The sequence below is a fragment of the Galendromus occidentalis genome, unplaced genomic scaffold (genome assembly GCF_000255335.2).
Source record: "Galendromus occidentalis unplaced genomic scaffold, Mocc_1.1 scf7180000077427, whole genome shotgun sequence".
NCBI classification, from domain to species: Eukaryota; Metazoa; Arthropoda; class Arachnida; order Mesostigmata; family Phytoseiidae; genus Galendromus; species Galendromus occidentalis.
In genome coordinates this window covers 35,501-62,469 of record NW_003805415.1, presented here as the reverse complement: position 1 = coordinate 62,469, position 26,969 = coordinate 35,501, and the positions used below count along the sequence as shown (strand labels likewise).

General features: G+C 51.7%; 5 protein-coding genes across 5 annotated transcripts; 3 read left to right on the top strand and 2 right to left on the bottom strand.

The window, feature by feature from the left end:
* The first annotated feature begins 2,846 nt into the window (after nt 1-2,846).
* LOC100897443 (trichohyalin) lies at nt 2,847-14,512 on the top strand. The gene is made up of 18 exons (XM_029111239.1): nt 2,847-2,951; nt 3,149-3,309; nt 5,363-5,419; nt 5,822-5,883; nt 8,025-8,494; nt 8,692-8,787; nt 9,061-9,186; nt 9,453-9,529; nt 10,169-10,310; nt 10,439-10,645; nt 10,703-10,789; nt 11,574-11,788; nt 11,897-12,052; nt 12,150-12,347; nt 12,821-12,947; nt 13,022-13,064; nt 13,539-13,788; nt 14,024-14,512. The coding sequence occupies exons 1-18, from the start codon at nt 2,847-2,849 to the stop codon at nt 14,148-14,150; spliced, it is 2,706 nt and encodes a 901-aa protein (XP_028967072.1). The 3' UTR covers nt 14,151-14,512.
* On the bottom strand, nt 6,090-7,138 carry LOC100897593 (exosome complex component Rrp42). The gene has a single exon (XM_003742534.2). The coding sequence runs from the start codon at nt 7,032-7,034 to the stop codon at nt 6,165-6,167; it is 870 nt and encodes a 289-aa protein (XP_003742582.1). The 5' UTR covers nt 7,035-7,138; the 3' UTR covers nt 6,090-6,164.
* Nucleotides 14,513-15,539: 1,027 nt separating the features above from the next.
* Nucleotides 15,540-20,464, bottom strand: LOC100902784 (exonuclease mut-7 homolog). Its single transcript, XM_018639221.1, has 9 exons — nt 20,327-20,464; nt 19,119-19,328; nt 18,571-18,977; nt 17,919-18,420; nt 17,646-17,812; nt 17,245-17,552; nt 17,016-17,129; nt 16,745-16,894; nt 15,540-15,640 (listed from the first exon to the last, which is right to left on the bottom strand). Exons 1-9 carry the CDS (start codon nt 20,327-20,329, stop codon nt 15,540-15,542), a joined length of 1,962 nt encoding a protein of 653 aa, XP_018494737.1. The 5' UTR covers nt 20,330-20,464.
* Nucleotides 20,465-22,888: 2,424 nt separating this feature from the next.
* Nucleotides 22,889-23,866, top strand: LOC100909263 (CDGSH iron-sulfur domain-containing protein 3, mitochondrial). The gene is made up of 2 exons (XM_003742531.1): nt 22,889-23,074; nt 23,483-23,866. Exons 1-2 carry the CDS (start codon nt 22,981-22,983, stop codon nt 23,761-23,763), a joined length of 375 nt encoding a protein of 124 aa, XP_003742579.1. The 5' UTR covers nt 22,889-22,980; the 3' UTR covers nt 23,764-23,866.
* A 348-nt stretch (nt 23,867-24,214) lies between these two features.
* LOC100902637 (uncharacterized) lies at nt 24,215-26,727 on the top strand. Its single transcript, XM_003742566.2, has 2 exons — nt 24,215-24,311; nt 24,985-26,727. The coding sequence occupies exon 2, from the start codon at nt 24,986-24,988 to the stop codon at nt 26,321-26,323; it is 1,338 nt and encodes a 445-aa protein (XP_003742614.1). The 5' UTR covers nt 24,215-24,311; nt 24,985; the 3' UTR covers nt 26,324-26,727.
* The last annotated feature ends 242 nt before the right edge of the window (nt 26,728-26,969 follow it).

Below are 26,969 nucleotides of genomic sequence, written 5' to 3'. Positions count from 1 at the left end.
CGAATTGATTGATTTCTCGAGATGATTCCATCGGGGTGAAGCTACGCTTACGGACGAGCGCTGGGGATCACAGATATCGTCCTCCCGGAGTTTCCTTCATGGGGAGCCATGATGCACTTGTTCAACCCCAGAAGGCGAGAAATGGCGTTATTCAGTTTCCTTTATTCCGGGACTGGTGTTTTCCGTGTAACCGTGTCTGTGCTCGCTGCCATATCGCCCTCGGCATTCTGTCCCCGTGAACGTCTGAAGTCCTACTGTAGCTGAGCGCGGAACCATTATTATAAAGTGATAACCGGAATGAATCCCCATCAGGCAACTGGTGCCACAGTTCCCCTTTTTCCCGTGAGGGGCCGCGTGTCTGACCGCGCTGACCAGGAGAAAAATTCGGATGGGAGGAAGTACTAGCTTGCCGGAGCCGATGCCATGCCCCCACACACGAGACCAATCCTCCCGCGATGACGTGAGAGCTTCAGTCAGGCAAGCGGCAGACACAAAAGCAGCGAGCTCTACAATTCCGCACATCCATAGAATGAAAAAATGAAACATCCATCGCGCACCGAGTGTCCATACCTGCTCTCCCTCTCGCTCGATGTCCTCTTCCATATAGATGTTTCCCGCTTTGCTGCAGCGGAAAATCGACGTCTCACGCGCGATCCCGCGACAACCAGCGGAACAATTGGGAACGCTACGGCTCGATCCGGAAATGGAATATCGATAAGCTGGAGGTAAATACCCGCGTTTCCGTCGAGACTGCAAACAAGAGAAACTTATTAAGACCGAGCCTCAAGTTCGAGAATGAGTGAGTCGATGTCTCAGAATTCCGTCTTCGCTCCGCGCGACACCTTTTTGATTCTCCAACTCGCTCCGCCTCTCGATCGTACACGGGGCTTTATCTCGGTTTCTTCTTGTCGGGAGTCTCATCATTAGGTACAGTTCCGATTACACGACCCTCGCGGATCTAGGTGCCGTTGGCGAATGCAGCTCTCGATCTCTTCTGTCAACTTTCTTATCGAGAAGCCAGTATATAATCTCGGAATTGGGCTTCTCTCATTCATTGGCCTGGGAACCCTCATTGAAATGAGTCGTCATTCTCGGTGACCCCTGAAGAAGATCGCAGACTGACACAGATGCGATTGGATAACCCAAGTTGACAGCTCTAGACTGGAAATGCGGTGGAGCTCGCTCTGTTGGGTAAATGATAATCAATTCCGACGCTGCGACCGCCGTTGGAAGTAGAGAATTCGCGAATTCTAAGAACACATAATATACTATACTCTACGGACCCGAAAGCGGCTCATCGCTCTCGGCTCCGTCGAGCTCAAGGAGAAGGCAACGATGCCGGAAGGGGCGGTGGAAACTGATCGAAAGCCAACGGAGTAAAAACGGAACGGGGTCTCGCGAAATTAAGAAAGTACAGGTGTGCGGATGAGAGGCGACGGTGAGATGGGAAGAGCTCGTATGAGGAAGGCAGACTGAAGCGGCGCGTTTCTCGGGCTCCGCCCGTGTTCTCTCGCGTCCGCTCGTCTATTCATTCGAACACCTTCTCTAGAATTGCTCTCGGTTTTCCATTAACGTTTCGTCGCTCCGTTCGCACTCGAAATTTGTACGTTTGCGTTTCTCTGCGGCTGTAACGTCGAGCTCCCGCCGCACGAAGTCGACGGCTTACCGTTGGCTGACAGCCCCGCGTGTGGCAGGACGGGCGGGCGGGCGGGCGGACTGACTGACGAAGCGAAGCTCACTCGCTTGCATCTTCTGCATCCTTCCGAGTGAATAGCCGTTGATTGCATAGAAGAGACTCGGAGACGGAAGAGTCGGTGGAGCTTCTGCTCGGTAATCAACTTGTTCACCCAGAACTGAATTCCTCTTCGATTGGCCGGTCGACTGACTGTCTCCGACGGTAGCGGGGCGGAATTGGAACACAGCAAATGAAGAGTTTGCGGAGGTGGAGTCGGAAGTAAGAAATCTCGCTCCGACTTTATTCCAAAGACTCCGTGATGAGCCTCCGGGGCATGGGCTGCGGAAGAGTACATCATGCTCCGAAATCGAGGGAATAAGTACGTCGAGAACGTCATCGATGCAATCGGTCAGACGCCCACTCCGACTTGATCCTAATTATTCATTATTTCACTATGAATAAATCGACGAATAATTGGATCGTAGATGCGAAAAACCATAATGCTTCTCACTGACGCAGCTCTTGGAAATCCGTGAACGAAAACGGGAATTTTCGTCAAATATCAAGAGACCCCGGGAGATGCGCGTGGGATGAGTGTCTAGAGAGATTGCGGCAATGTGAGTGAATTCGATCGAGTAACCCTGAAACTGTAAGCGTTTCCGAGATTGCCCGGTATATGGGAAACTTCCTCACCATGTAGGGCTCCGCATTCGGATCGGAGTTCTGGACATAGGAAGGATCGCGCTCCTTGATGTTTGTCGCTACCGCGAGGCAATCATCTATATTTTAAGTGACATCAACGGACCTACTTCGAGGCGATCTGCGTGCTCTCGGGTCTGACGAATGCTGTGCTCCTGTCCCTACGAGACCATGCAGTCGCCCGACAGTGCACCAGGGGATACGATTACCGAAAACTGAGTACGGCTAATGAGTCATACGTGTGTCAGGGCCGCCCTCTCCGAGGTGAGTAGTGTCCAACCCAAAATATCGACAGAGACTCATAGGCCACAGCCTTCCTTCGGCGTAGACGTCAGTCGGTGAGACGGCCAGCCAGTCAGTTTGCTGACTAGCGTTTAGAGCTAGACGTTCAAAAGCGGGCGTCTTTGCTATTCGAGTTTGAGTTGACCGAGCCGTCCAGCCGCTGAAAACCGTGATTGTTCTTTTCGTGGATATGGGAGACGGCGCTCAGCTGGTGGTCTTGGAGCGGGAAGAGCACGAGATTCCGTGGGGTTTCAACGTGGTCCCCTGCCCCGATGGAGTTGCACGGATCACGCAGGTGAGCCTCCTCTGGACCTGTGCCGAAGCTGTAGCCGCGTAAAATCATCGAATGAACCGGATGAGTTTTCAATCATATCATCGATATTTGTGGAGGAAATGACACCATCTGACTGCTTGACATGGAGGATGAATTCGGGCGCCGATCAGACTTTACACTTTTCCTGGTTGAAGCATCCTGTGTTTTTCTTGGTTCAGGTTGAACCAGGGAGTCTGGCCGAAGAATTTGGACTCTGCGATGGCGATCGTGTTCTCCAAGTCGGACGGATGAAAGTTGATCCCCGTGATGGCCTCAACCTGAACAACATCAACATGCTTCTGAGAATGCCTACACCTCAACTGGAGATCGTGGTACTGAGGCAAGTCCACATCAATTAGGAATTATTTGGACACTGCGGAAAATCAGGGAATCTGAACACCACCGTTTCCCGATTCCCACGGTTGATACAAAGCATCGCGTATCGCCGTCATCTTTCGCGGAGCTATCGGCTGTGCTTCAGTCTCCCACGCGAGTATCGGAATCGGAGTGTTCCCGGGAACGAGAAGCACGTTGACGTCGCCCGTGCCGTCGACGATCCGCTATCATAAATTTCAGTTCGGGCAACGTTCTCGCTCTATCTATACCAAGCCGTGGCACTCGATCCATCTTGAGACGTCGATTTCATGTCGGAGACGTGTTCGCTGATGAACCCGTTCTGATCACAGGCTGCATTCCAATAATAAACATAAATCATCCTTATCATATCAGAAACGGCACACGCTCAGTGTTCCTCTGCGGCCGTGCGAGCATTAATCACGCTTACAACAATATTCTCAAATTGTCCAGTGATTCACTTGGTGCCAGCGAATCTCGAGTTCGTCTTCATGTGGCGTGTGGGCTCGAGATCGCTCGCTTTTCATCTCGTCCTCTTCCAGTCTAAATATATTTGACGGGCTCTCCGTGGATGTTTCCTTCGCAAGATGATAACGGGAACTTCGGAGCTCGTTCCGATCGAAACGGCTCCCGCTCCGACTCTATGTGACTGCCTTGTTCCGGACAGAAAAAACGCTCCGATTGGAACTCCCGCAGAACACACCCGCACTCCATTGATGTTCCGCCAGAATCACGCGCGGCCCTTTTGCTCGCTTAGTTTAAATATAGGAACTCCGTTCACCCTCTTTGTGGGTCTGCCAGTCAGTCGTCGTCGCTTCTGGCAGGCTGTGAGCGAGCCAGGGTTAAGAGCGGTGGTGGTACGCCGCGCGTGCACACATCACCCTTCCTCGCCTCTAGCCTCTTGCTCCCGTGAGTCTCTGGTTAGTGGACTGTGTGTTTGTGGTCAGGTTCCTCGCGCAGCGTGCGGATTTAACGTTCGCAAATCATCATCAGCTGTGCTTGTCCTCCAGGTTAGCACACCGGTTTCTCATTAGAAAGATTCACAGTCTGATCGATAGACGGGACAGTCCCGAGTTTGTTTCGGCCTGTGAAAAGCGCTTTTGCTATCGGCCGCCGCCGCCGCGAAGACTCGGGAATTCGCCCACGGCGAGAAGGCCGGGGTGGCCGGCTCGCCTCGCGAGGTTTTTCCCTCCTGCGAGGAACTTCAACTTCCCAATGGTATTGAAGGCGCGGAATTCCGTCTTGTGATTTGTGACTTGAACTCATATATTCTCCGGTATCGAACATCTCAGGCTTCACGATCGGTCGACTGCTCAGAGGTCGATTCTGCGTCTCGAAGCATCCGGATATCTCTCGCGACCTGTGAGCTCCGGCTAGAGAGTGCAGCCGGACTGGTAATCCGGGCGACCCATCGCCGGGAAATTCAGATACAACCTCAAGGTCCGTTTGCGCTCTCGTGAAGAGCGAAAAGACTCGCTTGATTCTCCACGTACAGTAAAACCAGTTTTCAAGATCAAATCGAGTAGCGAGTGGGTGTGCCAGAAAAGATTCGGTCCCGAGAACGAGCTTCGAAGCCTTCACTGTCAGGAACGAGGAAACTATTCCCCGCGGTGTCTTACGCCGTTGCTCATTATGGTTAGGTCCGTAGCCGGTCCCTGAACAAGACTGAAAACACTCTGTGACAATGTTGATCACAGCGGTCCACCCGCTCTCGGGGCGAACTTGTTCAAGACGACGACGACAGCGACGGGAGCTCAACAAGACCGCTGCTTAATGCTCGGATATTCCCGAGCTACAGGCTCAGGGACTGCGCCGAGACGCATTGTTGAGTAATGTATGCAAGTCGAAAACGAAGTAAATACTGTGGGGAAGGGGAGCGGTTCCTATTTCTGCAAGGAGATACCTGTTTCACCAGAGAGGTTTTTTGTGGGGTGTCGGGGAGCTTGGCCGAACGGCGCGCTCCAGGAAAACTGATCTGAAACTTCGACTTTACCGACATCATCGCGGTCTTATCTCACCTAAGTTGGATTTTTTCCCAGGGACGATTTCCTCGATCGGAATCTCGGTCCAGACATTCCCAAAAGGAAATTACAAGAGTAAGTTTTTTGGTCACTGTAGTTCCTTCCCTGCAGGGGACTGTGCTTCACGCCTTGAGACGGAGGGCAGAAATGCTCTCATTCTGACGGGATCGCCTCCGCTTGAAATGAAAATCCCTCCCGGTTCGGAGGCTCATCTCCAATGGATTCCCGGACTCGATGGTCTTATTTTCCCCCGAGATTCGCGCTCATACCTTCTGCAATGACCTCTTCGGACATCGAGAGTATCCCGGAATTCCGAGCGAACTTGCGAATTTGTTTCCCAATCTGCGAGCAGCACTCGAGTATCTGATGCCCCTCTGTTTCTTGAAATAGTTGCTCGGAGAGCTCGACTGTCCAAAAGGGGAGCTCGCACCGAGCGGACAACAATCAGAGCTTGTTAAAAATGAGTCGATGTTTCAGATTCCACCCGCTACCTCGAAACCAAAGCGAAGACGACGAATCAGCCGACGAGGACGACGAGGGTAAGCGAGCGACGGTTGACTTGGTCAAACCGAACAGGCAGACAGGAAAACAGTCGGATCGAATCAAAAGATTTTCGTCAGACAGTCAAACAGACTAATTAACTAGCTCAAACCCACGGCGGGCGGCAATGTCGTGCGCTTCTAGTGCCGGGTTGGGATCCGGAGCGGGATCGAAGAATCAGTTCGATGATAATCGGGCCATGAAATGTTTATTGATTTAATTTACAAGGTCATCATGAGTCCGAAAATGTCGACCATTGTCGATACGACAAAGGTTCGACCTATAACAAGAAACCATTAGTTCGTCCACTGAGTTCTTGGGCTTTGACGAACTGTTTATGAAGTGCTTTGTGCAGGGCGACTCCGATCTCTTGAGCCAATTGCAGAGCTTCTATCAGACTGTCTGGATGAAGACTTCCCACGCCGGTCTTCATCGTTGTCGCCATACGACCGTTCGGAGCAATTGCACAGCACATGTTCACCGTGGAACACTCGGCCTCCTCCTGACTGACGTCAACGACGAACTGGGATCCGATTTTCGATAGAGTCACGAAGCACGGCACGTTTGCGATGGCTAGAGGCTCTTGTGTGTGGGGATCATCAGATACTTCGATCTCCGGTTTACCGTCTTCTCCGATTGACACAGTCAGCTTCGGAATGCGCAGATCGTAAAGCGCGGCTTTAACCGCGATCGAAACGGCATCGTATAGACTCCCGCCGAGTTCAAGGATCAGAATGTCGACGAACAGAACCCAAACTTGTTGGTTTTTCACTATGCACAGCGAGCTCAGGTCGAGGAAGCGCTTCGATACGTAGGCCTCTGCCAGTGCTCCAGCGATCTGCTGGCCGAGTTCATCACCACCGGTACCCTCGAATTCCGGATCCGCGTTAGCCGTCAGATCGACGAAAAATTCTATGCGACCCCTATCAGGCGCGGCGTGATCCGGGGCCGCGATTTCCGCTTTTATACCAACCAGTACATCGGTATTCGCGATCCTCACATGCGATGAACCACTGCAATTTGGCGCAGCACCGAGCTCTAACTCGATGTGCCGGTAGTCGAGACAACCCCGTCCGTCGCACCGGAGATTGTCCTCCACTCCGTGAATGATGAAAGTCTTCTCTGAGTCACTGACGGCTAGATTTGCCATCACGCCAATCTGGTCAGGAATATATTGGAATCAGGCTACACTCCATAAGAGAAGTTCTCCGAGCATGTGACAAACACTCGTGCCGCGCGGCCGAGTAGTTCCAAACAAAAAGCATAAATATGAACAACGTGATGACTGTGATCTTTGACTGCAGATGGAAAGCACTCCGGGCGCCCCTAGCGGAGTCGCCGACCTGCCGGAAGAGCCAGCGGAGACAGCGGCGAATTTTCGGACTCCAAATGATTCTCGAGCCTGGAGGATGCACGATACCTCCAGGATACTGATAGAGAATCCGTGCTTCCCCCCAGCAGCTCTTGGCTTCCTAAAGACGATTCGAAAAAATCCTCCCTTCACGATACGGTCGCCCGTCGTCGAGCGGGTTAGACTCGATTCGAGTAGCTCATAGCGATACCACAAAGCTGGTCGATTCTCGACGGACCTTCCCGTCACAACGGGAAACATCGGGGCCACCATCCTCGAAGTGACTGTCGAGTGAGAGACGATCGTCTTCTTCCTCGTCCTATAGGGCTATAGCTCGTGGGCGACCGCAGCCGGATGGATGAGCGACAAGCTAAAAGAAGTGTCGCGCGTGCGGTTGAGTCACGTTTGGAGAATCGTCTCGGCGGGAGACCTTGCTCACGTTTCGCTACCGACGTCCTTGAGACGTTACAACTATGTTGAAGGTTGCTGGCGAGGAAGATCGTGTTCGCGCCTCGATAAATGCAGGTCGCGGAAGGCGGATTCGCGGTATTAGACGATTCGAGATTGACAAGAAGAACTCATTGTCACTCGATTAAGGGCAGAGACGGTATCAACCGGATGAAGCCGGGTGGCTATGGGACGGCGCGGCCCCAATCACGCTCGGCGCTAGTCAGAGTCGAGAGCCGGACGCTTCACGACGACTCGGAGATCCGGGGGTTCCATGCGGAGCTTCAATCGTCGCGGAGAATTTCTTTATTCGCAAGGCTCAATGATGTTAATTTTCCGTAGAAATCGTTCCCTCGGTGCCCGTCAGAGCTCTCTCTGAATATTGGGAGCATCCCGATCAAGCGGGATTCGAACCCACCCGACCCAAGCCTGGTTTCCTGCCCTCTGAGAGAAGCGAAGTTGACGAGTGGCATCAACGCGAAGCTGCCCGTCGTCAAGAGAGGTACGAAGAAGAACGTCGTCAGAACGAAGAACTTGAACGTCAACGAGCCACCGACGATCGAAGGAACAGGATGTCTGAGCAAGAGAACGTCAGGACCATCGAGGAAACACTTCCAGACGGAAGAAAGATCATCAGGAGGATCATAACTAAGAAAGCTGGCGCCGCCCCCGTCGCCGTTCCTGATGGAGATCGTGAAGTACAAGAATTCGAGGATACTCTCCCGGATGGAACGAAGGTCATCCGACGGGTCATTCGCACCAAGAAACCTGCCCAACAAGAGGTTCAGCAACAGAACGACGAAAACGTTAGCGTGAGTATACCTTCGATCCCGCTCACTTCGCTTGACTTTCTTGCAGACCGCTATGTCCGAGCCTTCTTGTAGCTATCGGCGTGTCGCTAACAAAAGGCTGCTAAGCTTCGAATAGAATAGATAAATTGTGAATGTTCGACTTCGTCGATTGCTGCTTCCTCTAATATTTTGGAAACGTGCTCTTTCGGGTGGGACAGATCCGTCAGGTGGAGGAGACGTTACCCGACGGGAGGAAAGTACTTCGCACTTATCGCACTGTCAAGAAACAAGTTCAGCAACAAAACTCCGAGCAGGTACAGAGCTTCATCTTTAGTATTCTTCGATCTTTCCTTAATTCCTCACACCTGGACGGCCGCTCACCTGAGCCCGGTCGGGGAGTTTTTCGAAGTTCAGGGGAAATGCTCCGTGCCGAGAGCGGGATACATCACGATTCTGAGAGGGAGGGGGCTTGCGAGAATCCTTTCCGCCATCGAGATCGATTGCTTCTGCTCCCCCTAGGAGAGTGGAGCATCATCCGAGAATCATCATCTAACTCGATTCCGCTTCGACCTCTTCCGTTTCTATAGACTGACGGCGATCAGCAGCGAAAGATGACCCAACTCGACGAACAGCAACTCAAGCAAATTCAGGAGATCCGCCAGCAGCCCGGGGGTCAGCAGACAATGGTTCAAAAGATCCAGCAAACCCAGCAGGTGAGCTTGATTTTTTCCGCGTCATGGACGAACCAGTCTATTTTCAGTTCCCTCCGATAAAATCCGCAATACATCGGAGGAAGCGAGTTGAACCGAACTGAATCACTCATCGTATGCTGCTCAAACGAACGCGCCCACGCTCTCTCAGCTTTTGGGGCTCGCTGGCCCTGACACTCACTCGTCCGGAGCTAATCTGATCTCAATCACGTTTCCACGGACGATTTGACTAATCTTGAGCTAACCTCACTCATGCTTGGACCTATCAGATGCAAAGGGTGGAACAAATCCAGCAAACCCAACAGATACAACAACAGAGGGCCGAACACATCCAACAGGTACAAGAGTAGGATGACGCGCAAGATGTTTCGAAGGGCCGACCTAGATTATCTATCAGCTTCCTCTCACGATTCCCCTGGCAGCAGGATTTTCCGACCTCGCTGCCAACTCCAAGTCTTGGCAGCCTTTCCACCTATTCCTCTCTAATTATTCATCCGCTCACAGATCGAGCGACGGGAGGTGCGCCAAGTTACACATGAGGTATATAAACGTTCCATACTCTTCTGCTGCACTCCCGAAAACCGCCTCACACAAACGGCATGTCGTACCTCCCGCGGTCCAGCTGACCACCACGGCAGTGGATTTCGCCCCGATTTACAATCCAGACATTAACCTGACATGGGCATGAACCGTCTCTCTGTCGATCCTTGGGACAGATTGGGGAATCCTCTCTAGTGGAGTCGGAACTCCGTCGCACCGTGGCTAGATACCCGTTTTTGAATCACGTGCTAGTTGTAGATGAAGAAATCGTATGAGCCCGGGATTGTTGTATCCCGACCATGCACATCGCCTGGTGTCATTTGAGTCTGTGGCGGGCGGTGGGCGAGTGTACCACCTATGGGTCGGTGAGTCGTCGAGGAGGACGAGCTTGCGGTTAGGAAGATGAGCACTGTACACATAACCATTTCGAGTTGCACGCACTCAGGTACAAGAGCATCACGAGCACCGACAGGTCGAAGAACACACACGAGTCGTCGAACAACGAGAACACCAAGAACAAGTTCATCAAATCCGGCACGAAACGTCTCAGCAAAAGGTACTCAAATCTCAGAGACGAGACCTCCCCCGTCAGTCGCGTCCCTCATGCTTTCTACCTACCTAGTTGTAGACTGACTTAGGTTCTAGAAGTCCTCAATGGTTCGGATTCAGAAGCGGTCAGCATGGCTTAACAGAGCGATTTCATTGACGTGTCAAGGTCCCGACCAAGAGCCGCTCTCCCCCGCCGAGGAGCCGATCTCCTCCCCCGAGACCTCTCCAGCCTGCTCCTGAGGCGATACGTCCGCAAACAAAGTCCAGATCGCCTCCACCCCGTCCCTTGAATCAGGCACCCGAACCAAGGCAGGCTCCACCCCCGCAACAGCAACCGAAGCCCCAGCAACAGCAACCGAGGCCTCAGCAGCAGGCCCCGAAACTTGTTCCGGAACAAGCTGCACAGGTCCCTTCGTCGGAGCCAGAACAGCAGGTTCCGTCGCCGTCCAACGCGCCGCCGAGACAGCCGGTCGCGGCCATGCAGAGACCGCCGCCGACCCCTAGGGCTCAAAGGAAGGTTCGTAAGATTTTTCAAGTGTTCACCGTTGTCCCCCACAATTTTGTCAGGGATGACCTACGATCCACGTGTCATCGAGGGGTCAATACATTCGGCTTGCGAATAGGTAGAATACGAAGAAGAATGACTGTGAAGGGAAAAAAACACTTCTAAATCGAATATCCCTGAGAAGCGTGCAGGGCTCGAGGCTTCGCTGGTCGGGAGGAATTCCTCACCAGCATATGACTCAAAGAGTCCTAAAATAGCCGAACGAGTCAAGTGCTCATGACGATACCGTCGCAGCGGTAAACGTGACAGCGCGATTCTTCAGCGAGATGACAAGATACCGGCAGAAGTTCCGAGTGCCGTAGAACTCATTTGCCGAGGAATGATCGAGAGCTCTGAGCCAATGAGACTCGGAGACGGAAACGGCCATCACTCGATTTTGATCGATTAGTCCGGCGGTTGATTTCGAGACGGTTCTGTCTTACGTCACCTAAGAGGTCACGTGCGGTCGGAGTTTCCCTCTCCGCTGAACGGGAATTTCTTACCTGTCTATGAGTCATGGCCCACTCTCTCAGTTCGGGAGTTCATAAATGCTTCCGAAGAGAGAAGGCGTCTGTCACATCGAACGCGGGAGTTGCTCGGTTCGGGTCGCGGCGTCGCTCGCTTCGGAACAAGATGAAGAAGCCGTTGACGGTGGGAAGAAATCGATAGTGACCTGATATACAGAGAGCACTTCACGGCGCCTTGTCGGAAATTCAGAATTCATTCTCTGAATCACTTTGAGTTCTCTTCATTCCAGGTGGACAGGAACTGGGAGGAACAGCAGCGTAGGGAGTTCGAGGAATATCTCCGCCAACGTGAAGAGCAAGGCCCTCCGCCGCAAGGTCCGAAATCGAACGCCGACTATGTGAGCAAGTACCAGGAGCAGCTCTTAAAGAGACGTCCCTCCCAAGGAGGTCATCAACCGGGCTCGATCGAGGACTACAGAAAACAATACGAAGAATCTCTCAGAAGGTTCGCAACAGATCGGGAACATCTTAGTTGTGATGAAGATTTGTGTCAACTCTTCTTATTTCCTCGGAAAAAAATACTCCTGCTAACCGAAATCCTTCCTGGTTCCAGAGGATCTGGATCTGTTCCACCACCACCTCCCGGAGCCAATACCGAATACATCCGCATGTACGAGGAGACTCTCAAGAAGAAGGAAGAACTCGACAAACAGAGGGCCGAGGGTCGCTTCGAGAGGGGGCAGACCAGGACACAGGAAGAATACAAAAGGTTCAGATCCTACGCATTCTCTTATGACTTAGGCATCCCAAATTGAACGAAGATTTCCATAATTTCGCCAATTTCTAAATCCTCTCATACTGTGAAGGTTTTACGAAGAAGAGCTCCGTCGCAAGCAAACACTCGAACAGGAGCAGGAGGAAGAACGAAGACGTTATCTGGAGGAACAGAGCAGACAGCGGGAACACATCAGCCGAAGCAAGGAGCTCTATACCCAACAACTCCAGAAGGATATGCAGAAGAAAGAGCATCTCGTCACGAGACCGACCGAGCTAAGGCCCGAGAGGTGGGTATCCTCGAACAAAAGTCGAATCGCTGCCAGCGGATGATCGACGCTCTGACTCAACAGAGCTTACAGAGAGCTGAGCCGGCAGGCCCGAGTTCCGCGTTGCCCGTTCGGGTTCCTCCCCGAGTTTCGCTCGAGGTTCTGGCTCTGGCGGTTTCCAGAGGATGATTAATCTGAGAGTTTCGCTTGCGGCCTGTCTGGTTCTGCCACCCGCGCGGACCTTCGGGAAGACAGCTGGATGTGACTGCATACATTCCAGGCCCGAGGCGACATCTGACTTCCTACAAGTCTTGTATTGTGGCGACTCGAATTTTCTTTTTCTCGCGAAACCGTTCCGCCATTCATTTCGGCATCGTGTCTCCATTGACACGGGCCGGAGTGCGAAAGAGGAAGTTCATCGATTGAGGGGAAAAGAGGAATTAGTAGCCAAAGATATCCAAACCGGATATCCAACCAAGTATATTCCTTTCCAGGGTCGGGAGCCAGGCGAGTCACTGGGAGAAAATCGCTGACAGTGAGCGAGCCAAGATGGGCGCGCCCCAGGTGCCTCCGTCTCCGAAGATACAGAGGAAGAATTTGGACGCTTGCTGGCCGCCGAAGGTATTGAAGACCACAACTCGAATTCTTCCGATCCAGGGCCGAGAATCGTATGCGTGACCGACTTTTTTTTCCAGCGCGAGGACGGAGTCCTGGTCCGACCCGCTTTCTCTCGTGAAAGTAAGTTCACATCCGGCGGACTCGCGCTCCGAGCTCGATAATGAATGGAGCACGGGTTGAGCATGAGGACTGCGACTAGCTCGACATGCTGCTTGTGCACGCATAGATTCGCGGAACTCGCTCCTACCGTTGCCATTCAGGCAGAAGGAAGTTCGGAGAAGCGGTGCTGTGATCTCAAAGGTGCTTTGATTAAGATACTGGGCGGTTGCCGCGCTTGTTATCATCATTTTACCGTGGCACTTCAGCCGGATGCCAACGGCTCAGTCGGTCCCAAGATGCCGGAGTTGGCGGAATAATCATCTCTGTTCCATGCTTTACGGTTGTCATCGGTATCTGCTCGGAAGAAGCCGGCGTTTGCTTTTGTTTCTTTCTCGTGCTTCGCATTCCATAGTGATTCGTTGGTGTTGCGTGACGTGCCTATGGTGTGATGATAATTCATGACAACACATGATTTCATCAGCGACCGTGTTACAGACTCTTTCCACGGCAGTTCAAGAAAGGTTTATCAGTGGCCTCCACCGAGGGCATCGTCTGTCGACCGCGAACGACCGTCGACGCCCATGGGCGACCTGAAACACGATATTCAGTGGAATCAGCAAGACTTGGAACGCGAGAGGATGACAACCCCGCCGCCATTCGCCCGCTCGCCCCAGGTCGGGAGGCGTAAGGTTGTCTGGCCGCCACCGAGTCCGACCAGTGAACAAGCACCCTTCTTCGAGCCGGGGTATTCATTCAATCAGCCATCGCTCACCACACATTCCCGACCACTCGTATCCGTTCCATCAGTTTCCCGCCCAATAGCTCCGACACCCACTCAGAAATAGTCAACACGCAGAAACATGCAGATAATCCGCTGCCGTGGCCGGTGATTCACGCTTGATAACTACTCTGCCGCGGCAGAGCCGGCGCGGCCCCATTTTCGCTGGAGGTCCTCACTCATTGCCCAAAATTCGTTACAGACAGCGTCGAGGCTCGCAGACTGCTTCGTTAGAAGAGTACCTCGCCAGCCAGCAGAGTCCTGTCCACATCCCCGCGACCTACCGACCGCCCCCAGGAACTTCGCATCACGAAGACCAATCTTTCTAGTTTCGATCCTTAAACTAGTCCCTCGAGGACGTAGTTTACCTTTTCTGAACCAGATTTCAAGCTTTTGAGAGCATAAACTTATCGCCTGCGAAGAGCACAAACGCTTTTTATACTGTATCCCCTGTTTTGAACTCGATCATATTACGTCTAGATCCCCCTATGAATTGTCAGAAGAGCTGCCAGGTCACGCCAGGAGCGTGCCCGGAGGAAGACGCCCGTCGAGATGAGCAGCCCAAGCATAGGAGATAAACTCTCCGTGGGAAAGTTCAGCTCCCCGGCAAAAAGTCCACAGTGCTATCGATTCCTGTAAATGTTCCGATCTACCTCAATCTGCGAGTCCCGCCCTTCGAATAAAAAATCCACAAGCGACATTTCGATCGTCGGTCATTGCTTTTTCAGAAAGTATTCCCAGGGTCAGGGTCTTGGTTCAAAAGGCCCCTATAGCTACGGATCGAAGTCCGATCTTTTGCGATAAGGGAATATGAACGTATTCAAAAACGGCTGGAATACATGCTCATGTGGGCAAAGGAGGTTGGAAGATCACTGAACAATATCGTTTCATGGAGCAGCTTTATTATTTTAACATCGATTGGGGGAAGTCGATAGCATTAAAAGACAAGGATAATTTTTTTTTTAAAAATCGCACAATCACCCAACATCGAGAACGAGTCTCAATAACTCCGCTCGTCCAAGACCTCCGATCAGTCCAGATAAGAATATTAATGGCTAAGAAATGCCGGATTCCAAATAGATATTCAGATCGAATAGTTGAACCTGCTTCTGGACTGTCGGCTTCGCTTGTGAATCGACTCCTCGTCGTAGATGGTGTAATTACTCGGAAAAGAATCAATCACACTAACATCTTCTCAGGTCCATCCCACCTCGTACGACATCGCAGACTGAGCTGAATATGAGAGGAATAACCATGGGGAAGGATTCGAGGTGGATATCGAGGCCGCAAGCACAGGGAAGTCTGGAGGGACCTCTGAGACTCGTTACCGCTTTTTTTCGGAGTTTTCGTCGGATTCAGTGAGCTTCTAGAGTAAGCTGGAGCTATAAAGTAAAAACAGAAAATCGTCCTCCCCAGAGGTCTCCGCTCCGGCTCACAGTTCTCGCTCTTGGGGGCGGAATGAAATCCGAAACCCCGTGAACGATGGGAATGAATCACATGTTTCAGACGAACTTACACTATGACTGACGACTGACACCAACTCCGGCCATTGCTTATCATCTTGCTTTCTGGCTCGTCGGCCAAGCTACTTGCACTTTTCGATCTCAGGTAAAACGTGGAAACATCAGAAAAAACAAGATATACCCTCTTAGAGCTAGAGAGCTCTGTTCGCTCGAAGATGGGAATATCATTGAACAGCGATGTTTTCTTTGCACTCATCAGTTTGTCTTCCGGAGAACCGCGGACTTCCAATCGCTGGTGGATCGATTTCCTATCGGATCGCTGACCCCGGTGACACCTTGCACAAACTTCTCCTTACCTGCAAGATTCGGATGAGGGGGTTAGGATGATATTCCATGAATATTATTATGGATGGGGATATCGACGAGGGCGGCTCTGTTCCCTTGGAGCTCGTAATTGATACACCCAAGGGCCCCTGCATACTAGAATGTGTTCATTCCTACGATTTTCCAAGTTCTGTTTTCTGCAAGAATAAAACCGGGAATTATCTGGCAGACTTACTCCTCTTCGATCTCGGGGTTTGCTGAACGTCAAGGAAGCCACGCGGGAACATATCTGAGGTTCTCGGTCCGTTCAAATCGTTCATTCTGTCCTATTGAACTCATACTCTTACAGCGTTGTCGGGATCGATGAGCATTGTCGTCGCGCCAGTTCACTGGAAGGGAAAATTGTAGATCGTCGAGGGCGCCATTTGGGGAGCGAAGCGAAACTCTCATCTCACATCAAGTTTGCCCGCGAATGTTTCGAATCCAACTGACCTCATCGGATTAGGGCTATCACCGCGATGACCGGCTCGGAGTCCGAGAGGCTCGGTTCTAGCAGTCGTCCTCATGGCAGCTCGGTACCGGTCCCGCGACGACGGCATCCTTCGGCCATTTTTAAAGCCCCTACCGTCGCCGAACATTATTCGGAGCCGGCGGGTGGACTTGCGCGCGCCTCGCTCTCCCGATTCCATTCGGAGTCGGAACAGGGACTTGCGGGTGCGCGGTTCGCCAACCTCCATTCGAAGCCGTTGGTTGTGTCTGGGGCCCCGGTCGTCGCCGAACATCATTCGAAGCCGGTGGCTGGAATTGCGAGCGCATCGCTCGCCCGACCTCATGCGAAGTTGGTGCCTGGACTTGCGAGCTCGTTCGCCAAGCATTTTCCCGAGTTCGTGCTTCGAGTTGCGACCGCGGTGCTCGCCAAGCTCTATTCGAAGCCGTTGGAGGTGTCTCTGACTGCGGACGTCGCCAAGTTTCATTCGAAGCCGATGCATAATTCTGCGAGTCCGCTCCTCTCCAAGCACGCGGAGCCGTTGCCGCAGAGTGATGTCCATTCATTCCACTCGGAGTCTTCGGAGCCCTGCTCCCGGTCTCGGATGAAGAGGCTCTATCCCAGCGAGGGTTTCCAGGTTTCGACCCACTAGAATAGCCGCTCTCTGGCAGCGAGGGTGTTTCTAAACCTGAATGATTTTTGTGGTACCCGATTCCCAGACTCGAGACGAGGTGATGTTTATCCACCTGACCGGCGGTGCTGTTCGCGTATTTACGTCCTCGTCGATTGGTGCTAAATCCTGGAAGAGATCGAATCGTTCGAATGTCATGGACAACCAAGGAGCCACGAGGGGAACTGACGAGGGGAATGAAAGCGACAAGATCACTCACCGACATCGGTGGACTTTCCGCTGCACGAACCTGACTGTTCCTTGCTCGACTGAATTGCGTCTTCGACGACGGTCTTAATGTCTTCGTCTCCACATCTCCGGGCAAGCTCGTCCCAGCACCTTATGAGACAGTGAGCGTCCAAAGCTGGAAAGACAGGGAAAATGAATTGAAATAGTCATATCGTTCGAACACGAACAGTTGGCGCAGAATCCGAGTGCGTTCTCGGATCTCCAACGAGAAATTGATGCGGGATCATTACCAGCGTAGTGTACTTGGCTCGGACGCAGAGGTCTATTCTCCCAATCGCTACATTGTTCTGATTTGTCGAGCGGGTAGCCGAGGAGTCTGCAGGTCAGTCTACTGAGACCATTATGATTTTTCAAAATTTTCTGGTCGACCACGCTCTCCATGAGATCAGGACGGTGAGTGAACAGCGCATCGCGTACGATCATCAAATCCTTGAAGTAGGTCATGTAGAGTGAAGTTCCGGAGAGCGCTTCCAACTTTCGGATATCTTCTGCAATACCGAAGCCGAGGATACATCCGGTGGGATTGTCGAAAACGCGTCTAAGGATAAAACGCAGAACATTTAGCCGGGTCTTCAGGGAATTCTCATCCACTGTAATTTTGCGGATATGCTGCGAAGGAGCTGTCACTCACTCGTAGAAGCTCGCCCAGTCTTCAGGGGAAATCGTCTCCGAGAGCTTCAAAACGTCGAACAGGTACACTTTTTGCCTTGTAGCCATTTGGATCAGCGACAAGCGCGTCTTTTGTAGTAAGCCCATCGCCGGCTTCCATTCTGCATCGACCCCAATGACCGGCGCCGCCTGCGAATGGAGAATCGAATTGAAACTGGGAAATCGTCGATGTCCGGATAAAGATATCATCATCTTCGATCACCGCGCAGTTTTAGAAAGAGAAAAATAGACTAACCGCCAATTCGATCGCAGCCGCCTCGAATTCGCTCGCGGTGCAGATGGTCTGTATTTGGTCCGACCGTAGCTCGACAGACAGACAGTTCGTCAGGCCATTGTTGTTTTCCGGCTCCTCGAGAGGAGAGGATCCGGGCGGCAGACTGTCGACGTATTTGACGAACTTTGCCGGCCATTCTTCGCGAGGATACTCTAGCTTGAGAGCGAAGTAATACGCGCTCTTATGGTCGTTTTGATTGAATAGTGTGCGCATCAATTCGCCGTGGAGTACTTTGTAGTCAAGCACTTGATCCATGACCATTTCGCGCCACGAGTTTCCGGCCATGTCTTTCTCTTGGTAGCGTCTGACCAGTAGATATCTTAATGCGTTCCGATTTCGACTAAGCTGTAGATTAGGACAGGTATCCGGCGGTAAGTTGTACTTCTTCAGGTATCGGATCATCAACCTGGCAATTCGTTTCCACAGAGCGCGGTCTACTTTCTTGATGCTTGTTATGTCATGCCTATGGAAGTGAATTATCATCTCAGAATCGTCAGAGTATTATGAGCCGCAGGATCGATAATTTTCCTCGAGCTCGCTCGGTTTATCCCTCGCTGGGGGCGTGGTGAGCTCTCCCATCTTAGCTGAAGTTGGATCCGAGAATTTCACCCACCTCTGCACGATTTGTCGCATTCTGTTAGCGTCATCGTAGAAGTCGTCAAAGAGTTTTAGAATTCTTTGCTGAGTGTCCGGCAATCCTTCCAGAATTGTTCCCAACAACAGCAGCTTATCGAGCAAGACTAGCGGCATGGCGAGCTGATCTGCGAACTCGTCGCGAAGACCGATTTGTATGGCGAGCCGGGCGGCTTCGGACACGTGATTGCTCTGCAATAGTTCCACAACCAGCGGGTCGTAGAGTGCAGCATTTTCCGGACCGACGGCGAGCATTTTCCACACGACTTCGACCAAGGAATGGTTCATTTGCTTCATTACAACGCCAACGAGTCGTCTCCGGATGGGATCAGTCAGGTACTTATCGGAGGCGCACTCGTCGCCTCTTTCACGCATTTCTCTCAAAACCTGCATCCGAAGACAAACATTAGTGAGTTTAAAATTCTCAGAGCTAGAAACATATGTTGATTAATAATTTCCCCAGAGTTCTCTGAAAACTGCAGGGTAGGAACCCTTCGGATTCTCTTCTCGCCGCGGATCGGAACTTACATAGAGGAATTGGTGGCACAATGTTTGCCCGCTTCGGCTTTTCGAGAACTCCCAGCATAGCGGCATTGCGAGCGTCACGTTGGAGTATGCGTTGCCTTGTTTCAAGATGTCAGTGATAATCTCAGTCAACTCTGGCGTGACTCTATGACCGAGCGCCCAATCGTCCTCGGCTTTCTGGACGCCGACCTCTATTGGCGTTGGCTGCGACGCCTGAAATTCAATGGTGGTAGAAGCGTTCATCGGATGAGAGGCTCTAAGGCTCATCCTTTCACTGGCACGACGGAACATTAGCCGGAAATCAATACTCGATCAAATTCGATCCCAGCGGAGTCGAATCCAAGAAGGGGAAGGGGGCTTCTTGATTTAACTGCTATTCCACAGCTCGCCGGATATTGGAATGTGTTGCTAACTGCTCGAGGAAACAAATCCGTCTGGGAGTCATTGAACTCTGAGTCGATCGGATCCTCGTATCCTGACATTGATGTGCATCTTCATGGAGAACATCGGAATCCTGGATGGATTCCATTTCGTCCAGGGATGCGCCGGGAGGAACGGCGACCAGTCGTCAGGAGCTGAACGAGGATCGCCGACGGCTGGCTCCTGATTGTGCGTTTGATAAGGGTTCCAGATATATATATCACCGATTCGACTAAATCAACGGATGGTGATAAGCTCTAGAACAGACAGACGCTGCTCCGCCTCGAACTCTGACTCATCCAAGGGAGCTGCGATACCGTGGAAGAAATCCCAGGAACAATTCAGATTCGAGCATCGCTTCCTCGATCAACAAGTGCTCTTACGAAGTCGCGCCGAGTTAACGAGGGGTCCAATCAGAGATCCTAAGAAGCGAATCTTCAGTAATCTCCCCTCATACAATGATCCGCACCGGGAGTCTAATAGAATCCCTCCACCGAAAGAAGCCGTCGGAGGAGACGAAAGATCTTCTGACCCAAGTCGGGGTCCAGTGGCAGCCGGGAACTTCCATCGCCGTACCGAGAACGGGTCGATAAACGCTCGCGGCAAGCACCGAGAGAGCGTTGCTCAAGGAGATATCTCTAAGGCACGCATCGCCGAAGGGATACCTCGATCATCTGACCTGTTCCAACTGGAGTGTTTTTTTCGTGGTCGTTTTTCAGAGTTCGAAATTCCTCGCTCCTTTTCTCGACCACGAGCGGAGTCGCTTGCGAAGTACATGGAGTTCCACTCACCATTTTGTTGACTGGAGATCCGAAGAAGGCCTGCTGGGATCACAAAACCCGAACAGATACTCACAGCGATTCCAGTGGCACCCCAGAAATTTTCGGGCAACACAGGGGAGCAAGAGTGTCGGAGGGTTGGAATATACCAGCCGAGAGAGCGAAAGGAATATCTAGACTGGATAGGGATCGCAAAGCTCTCTCGAGTTCGCAAAGATTTTCGCTACCCGACGGGCGCTGAAGAAAGACTCGCTGTAGAAATTCGCAGAGACAAATCGCCGCATCCGACTGTATTTTATACTCCAGGAGGAGTTATATGTCGACGCGGGGAAAGGGCAATACTTCCGGAGAGATTCGTGCTGAGAGTTCACGCGCTGAGATCCGAGGATGAGCTCGCGCACGGAGCCAGAATCTCATTGAGTCGGAGGACCCCCGCGAGATCACGAGTGCGAAGAATTTTGATGATCGCGTCTAGCTCCAAGCTCCGCGGGTCGAAACCGCTTTCGATCAGTGCTGAGAAGAGCGTTGAGTTCAACTTGTTAATAATCGTGCGGGTTCCTTCCGGCTTTCGGAAGTCCTGCGGAGAGAGAGAGTTCTCTGATGGGTAGAGCACGATGGATGATGAGCTATCTCAGGTACTCTACGTATTCTCGCGCGCGGTTTACGATGCTTCCGTTTTGGGAATCACGCAACCCAGTGCACGGCCGGCTCTGCGGCCGCTTCAGTATCTACAGAGGAAGCCTACCATGTCGTATAGAACACTGACGCTTCACGTCGCCGCCGGAGTTTTCAATAATTGAAGCAGTAAAAGCATTTCTCGAAGAGTCGACCGGGGAAGAATCTGGGTGTACATTATTTATCATTTTTATTAATTTTGCATCTTGAGTTTCAACTTATTGGACTATGACTGATCCTAATGAAGCCGTGGTATCGCAGATGAAAGGAGGATAAGTCCGGAAAATATGGAAAAAGTCCGAGAGGGGCATCGAAGCGGGGATTTGTCGGGGCAGTGTGCCCAGGGCACGATAGAGGCGCGGTTAGCCACCCTTGGGAGGTAGAGCTCCAAGTCTCGGTGAGGTAATTAGCGTGAGCAGCAATGGTCGGCCTCATCGAAACGGACCACGAGCCCATTGGTGAAATTCATCCGTTCTCAGGGCGAGAACGATCGACCGATTGAGTGGGTTCATTTAGTCGAGCGATATGGACTTCTCCGAAAAAGATCACGGTGAGCTGGGCTTAGCACGATGGTGCTTGAAGTTCGCGATCACATGGGAGTATGTAATGGGCAGCCGAAAAGCTTCTGGACCTTGCTGGGATGGGTGAACACTACGTTGAGGTCGCTGCGAAGACGAGCGTAGGAATGCAACACTCTGCTGAGAACATGCTCATTCAGCGCGAAGCCCTTGATCCCCCGATGATACCGCGGCGCCGATGCGGGTGCCTGTCCAGTTTTTGAAGGAGGGACGATCCATATTGTTGTATGTTTTGATTTCTCGCCGAGAAGTGACCTGGAAGACGACCCCGATTTCTGCTAGTTTCCCGGCGCTCGCGTAGCGAATCCATCGTCTTAGGAAGATCCGTGTCGAAGCGGGAGTTATTCTCCGGTGCCTTCCCCTCAATCCTGAGTGAGGTCTCTCGCTAAACTCTCATCCCTGTTGAGCTAAATCTCCTTTACTGCTCTTACACATCCAGCTACATTGGTGCTACATTGTCGACAACGCTCCTCGAGCCCCTCGTTCGCAATGAGGATCAGACGCATATCAGATTCTTAACGCCAATCAGCATGCGATTCCGATGATCGAACTCGTCATGATTCATGATTTATGATATTACATGAACGGCCGCGATCAGCATGCGAGACCCCACCAGGGATCATAATTCTCTCGATCGGACATCTGATCCTTCTTCTTCTTCTTCCGTCTCATGAAGCAGAAGGGCTCTGGCAGCCCGATGAAAAAGTTTCCCTAAGGATTTGGCGGTGGAATCAAATATCCGATGCCTGCGGTGGGCTCCCATCTACCGAGAGAATCACTCAATCCTTGTCCGCGAAATTGCATAGAGAAATCTCCTCCCCCTCCTCCCGACAGAAAACGACGATTAGGTTTATCGGCGGGTCACCGAGTCAATTAGAGCGCTCCCCAATGAAATGAGTCTCCTACGGAAGTATTCCGGAGAGGAGTCTCGAAAGGAAAATCGAAAGGAGCCGGCGAAAATTGCGCCGCTCTCTGGAAAATTTTCGCCCCAATGTATCATATGGCTTGCAGGGGGATAAAAAAAAGCAAGCATTCATCGAACTGTTTGTGAGTGGCGCCACAGGATTCTCCGGACGTCGACACAAGGGCGGATATGAGGGAGCAAGAAAGTTTTAAGATTGGAATTTACCGGCCCAAAAACGGAAGGAGGAATCCTAACGCGAATAGACCACGGCTTCTGACGGTTGAAGCCGCTGACGGAGTTGAATTATGAGGAAATTATTCTGAAATTATGTCTTGAATCGATGAGGAAAACCGCCGAACTCGAACCATCCAGATCCCTTGCGCCCCCTGCTCGACACTGGAGGGTACATAACAACGCTGAGAGAGGGTGACTCCTCCGGCGAAAATCGTACCAAACTCTCCTCTACAAAAGCAGAGATCAGCACTTGCGCATCGTTAAAAAGTGCGATAATGAGCTCCGCGGGAAAACTCTGGAAGACAGCGGGTCTCATCTTTAGGCAGCAAAGTACTCAGGCTTCTCAAACCCCGCAGCCGGTCATCAAAGGTCCGTTATCGAAGCTTACCATCGAGGTCGTCGTATCCGAAACTCAGGGAGCTCGGGAGTGCGCGCTGATTGTACTCAAGACATGATCATGAGCTCTGTGCGAAATGTTCACCTCCCAATGCTTGGTGGATACCGGCTTGATATCTTGGAGATTCGATCCGATCCGCGATGTTCTTTCCGCTTCGATCGATTGAAACACCGATGCGCGACCGGCGCTACGATAGAATCTTCATCTCGCTCGATACTACAGCCGTACTATTGCCGCATAAAATACCCGTGGGTCCTTGTCCCAAATCCCTCGCAATGGCCGAGACTATGCCCATGCGACACAGGGCCGAATATCTTCATCCTACCGAGGACTTGGCGAGTTGAGGATTTGAGAAATTCATCCGAATTCGAATATTCCAGGCAAAATCGCAAAGAAGATACCAGCTTTCGTAATGCTGAAGCCCGGGAAACAGTACCACTGGTGCGCCTGCGGACTCTCGAAGAAACAGCCCTTCTGTGACGGAGCACACAAATCCATGCCTGAACCCATGATCAAACCGATAGCTTTTGAGGTGCCGACAGAGAAGAAATACTTGCTGTGTCGCTGTAAGCAGACGAACAACAGACCGTTCTGTGATTTGTCTCATGTCAAAACCTTCGTTCCCGAAGGTCTGAGGAGTATGTTAGGAATCAAGCTCTAGAGAGGGTTCGACCCGGACAGAGTCATCAGCACAACGCCAAGTTTCCCGTATAATGGCATAGTGGTACTGTCGTCGAGAGATGAATAAATGTTCTAGCTCTAAATCTTTCTGTGATCCGCATCATACGAGATCGAATCTATCAGAGGGAAAACGGGAGTTTTTTTTAGCTCGCGAATCTTCAAATCGGAGAGTGATCCGCCGGTGCATACCAAGTCTCCGTGGTATAGCATAGAGCCGAAGGAAAGTTGCATTCTGATAGCGACGGGTCACTACTGGGAGGTCCCAATCTCTGTTTGGAGCGAGTCGAGGCCCTAGAGCAGTCTCATGTTCGGAGCGTATCATGTTAGCGCGATTCCGGCGGATGCGAGACTTCGAGCTCTTCCGTCGATTAGCGAGTCTCACCTCCGTGCTTTACCGACCAACAACACTAACAAGATGGCGACTTGCGTCTGAATCAGCTGGTTTCTGTCGAGCATCACGGAAACCCTGACTCTCTGTGTATAGCATGCGATCTAATATTCATGAAAATCCTCCTCATCATCCACCGAGTGAGTATAATCCAGAGCTAGGCTCCTCTGGGCTCGAAACGGCTTGAGAGAATATCCCGGGGGGATTGATGGAGGTCCGGAAGCCGATTTTCGCCCTGGATGGGCGTTTTCTGCCGGACTCCCTTGCGAACATATGAATCAGTACCGATTTTGTGTAGCGGTTCAGAGGGGGGGGATCACCTCAACACCGGGAGTTCTCTTCCGGGGAGTGGAGAGAACCTTGGGGAGTCGAGAGTATGTATCGGGAAAACCGCCGTAGCCTTGCACTATTCGAAATTTCGCGATCGATACGATTTCTTCTGAAGGCACCCGACACGCCTTACCGAACAGACTCGCCCTAGGATTCTTGGAACTTGCTGAAGTCTCGGATTTGATCCGGGGCTCTCATTGAGTTCTGCCATTCCGATAGCCCTCTTATGAAGAGCCCCTTCGTAGACCCATCAATTTTCGGAATTCGAAGATAGCGGTCTTCAATGCTGAATTCGCTCAGTGGACCAATACTACCTGGAATACGTCCCCTTCCCCCCGTCAAGGTCGAGAGGACAGAGCTGATTGAGCGCGTCTCCTTGCCTGTTCCCATACCTCTCAGATTCCTCCGAGGATCCTCTCCCCTATTCAGCTTGTTTCCCGGAAGGTTTCCGACCCTAAACTGACCGTATTCGCTCTCCCACAGAATGACGGCCTGTCCCGTGAAGGTACCGGGCTTGATCTCAGCCTACTTGACATCATGGAATCATTTGATGGGACCGCAGATGTTATTCTGTTGGCAAATCGAATGCTCCGAAACAAACACAGCCGTCGCCAAAGACTTGGGCGGCCACGCCAAGTGTCAGGACAGCCACTATCTGAAGTGTCATCAATATCTGGAGAACTCAGAAGCATTCATCCTGGAAAATCGAGTACCGCAGTACAATAAGTACCTGAATGAAGCCAACGTGGAAGCTCCCTACACGGCGAACATTGTTCAACTCATGCATGGATATCTTGAGCACTGCAGATTACGAAAAGACCCGTGGCCTACCCGAACAGTGATTCTCATCGCATCGGACAAAAAAGTCGTAGTGCACGGCGTGACGTTTACGCTACCTTCGAGCACAAAGTCTCTCGGAGTCTCGTTGGTATTCGATCTCGACTGCGTTTGGGATCTGTACAACATAATCAACTTGACCGACACGACTCTCATTCGGATAGCTCATATCTGCATGCAAGCCGGCGATCAGTTTCTGCGATGCATCAACCAGGTCACAACCCTGCTCAATAGATATTTTTCTCTGGCTGCTGAAGTGCTGGAAACGCGCTTCATCGATCGAAAGTCTTCCTCAGTAGCCCTTGCGAAATGGTGCGCGAAAGAAGCAGATCTCATGAAAAAGCTGCTCCAAGCTCACTTCACCAACGGCGGCTACACGGCGCTCATCGGTGGGAGCAAAGAGAACATGCAGAGTCTCGTAGAGGCCATGTGCGCCGTCCTCACTCACTGCGAGCTCAACCAAGCCGTGCTGACTCCTCAATTATCTTTCTATCCCGGCCTGCATCTTCAGAGCGTGATGCGCGACACTGCCAACCCCTCGCCTGCCGTCAGCCAGCTGTCAACGAAGGAACTTTCGTTTTCACCCACTCCTTGCGTCATTGTAGATATGGACAATCCTCGGGTGCTCCGATCACTCATTTCAATGGATGCTAAAAGTCAAGTCCAGGCGAACAAGAAACTCAAGTCAGTCAAAGGTCCCAGTGGTGATAGTGTCGTCGAGAAGTTCGTCTCGGAACTACAGAAATTGGTCTCAGCTAATGAAGCTCAAATAGAAATGGTCGTCCGGCGGTACATCTCGTACTTCTGGGGTAAGGGAGCCAGTCTCGTAGCGATGATACGCAGGTCTAAAGCGCCTCTGACTCGTGAGCAATGCGGGGCGTATCTAAATGTGTCGCCCACAAGTGATCTGGACGTGATCTTAGCCTTTGCTGAGAAAATCCAACCCGGTTCGACGAAGTTACTCAAGTCTAAGGGAACCTCGTGAGATTGAGCGAGTAGAACGGGAATGCTTTCATGTATATTGACTCGCTGACGATCAAACGATTCAGGAATTCCCCCCCGAGAGGATTCGGAATTCGAGGAATGCATACTTTCTCGTCGCAGTATTTTGCCGAAAGTATTAGAGAAGACTCCGTCCCGAGGAGGCTAGGGGAACGGGACGGCCTAGAAGCGAGACACAATAACATTGGTGATAATGAATAGCTTTCCTCTCATATCGTGGAGTATCTACATACATCCCAGGGGGCGGCAAGTGAGAGCTTTGCGGCGTCCACGCCCTCCTTGGTCAAGCGCAGATCTTTCAGTAGTCGCATGAGTTTCCAATAAACCAGCGAAAGTCCGAAAGGGTATCGGAGTTTTTACGCAATTTCGTGGAAATCTAATAAATTGTGTTTGAGCGTTCCCCGATTTTTCTGTCGTATCATCGCCGATGATCACCTCGCGGGTTCCCGCGGAGCTCTGCTCCGTCGCGAACATACGCATCCATGGCGCCCACGACCCTGAGTCAGGATAGAGCTCCGAAATTTAATATACATATTAGGCACTGAAAAATCGAATTCCCCAAAAGCGAAGGTTCGTACGGGTACTGAGAGGCTCGATCGCCTACCCTGAGCTCAGGGACTCAGACATCT

Excerpts from the sequence above, each read along its gene's own strand:
- LOC100902784 (XM_018639221.1), bottom strand. Across the intron at positions 17,553-17,645 it reads GACTGGGCGAGCTTCTACGA|ACGCGTTTTCGACAATCCCA; the intron begins GTGAGTGACAGC and ends TTTTATCCTTAG. Across the intron at positions 16,895-17,015 it reads GTCGAGCAAGGAACAGTCAG|GATTTAGCACCAATCGACGA; the intron begins GTTCGTGCAGCG and ends GATCTCTTCCAG.
- LOC100897593 (XM_003742534.2), bottom strand. The coding sequence starts at position 7,034 with ATGGCAAATCTAGCCGTCAGTGACTCAGAGAAGACTTTCATCATTCAC.
- LOC100902637 (XM_003742566.2), top strand. The coding sequence starts at position 24,986 with ATGACGGCCTGTCCCGTGAAGGTACCGGGCTTGATCTCAGCCTACTTG.
- LOC100897443 (XM_029111239.1), top strand. The coding sequence starts at position 2,847 with ATGGGAGACGGCGCTCAGCTGGTGGTCTTGGAGCGGGAAGAGCACGAG. Across the intron at positions 12,053-12,149 it reads ACACAGGAAGAATACAAAAG|GTTTTACGAAGAAGAGCTCC; the intron begins GTTCAGATCCTA and ends CATACTGTGAAG. Across the intron at positions 12,948-13,021 it reads ACGCTTGCTGGCCGCCGAAG|CGCGAGGACGGAGTCCTGGT; the intron begins GTATTGAAGACC and ends TTTTTTTTCCAG.
- LOC100909263 (XM_003742531.1), top strand. The coding sequence starts at position 22,981 with ATGAGCTCCGCGGGAAAACTCTGGAAGACAGCGGGTCTCATCTTTAGG. Across the intron at positions 23,075-23,482 it reads CCCGCAGCCGGTCATCAAAG|GCAAAATCGCAAAGAAGATA; the intron begins GTCCGTTATCGA and ends CGAATATTCCAG.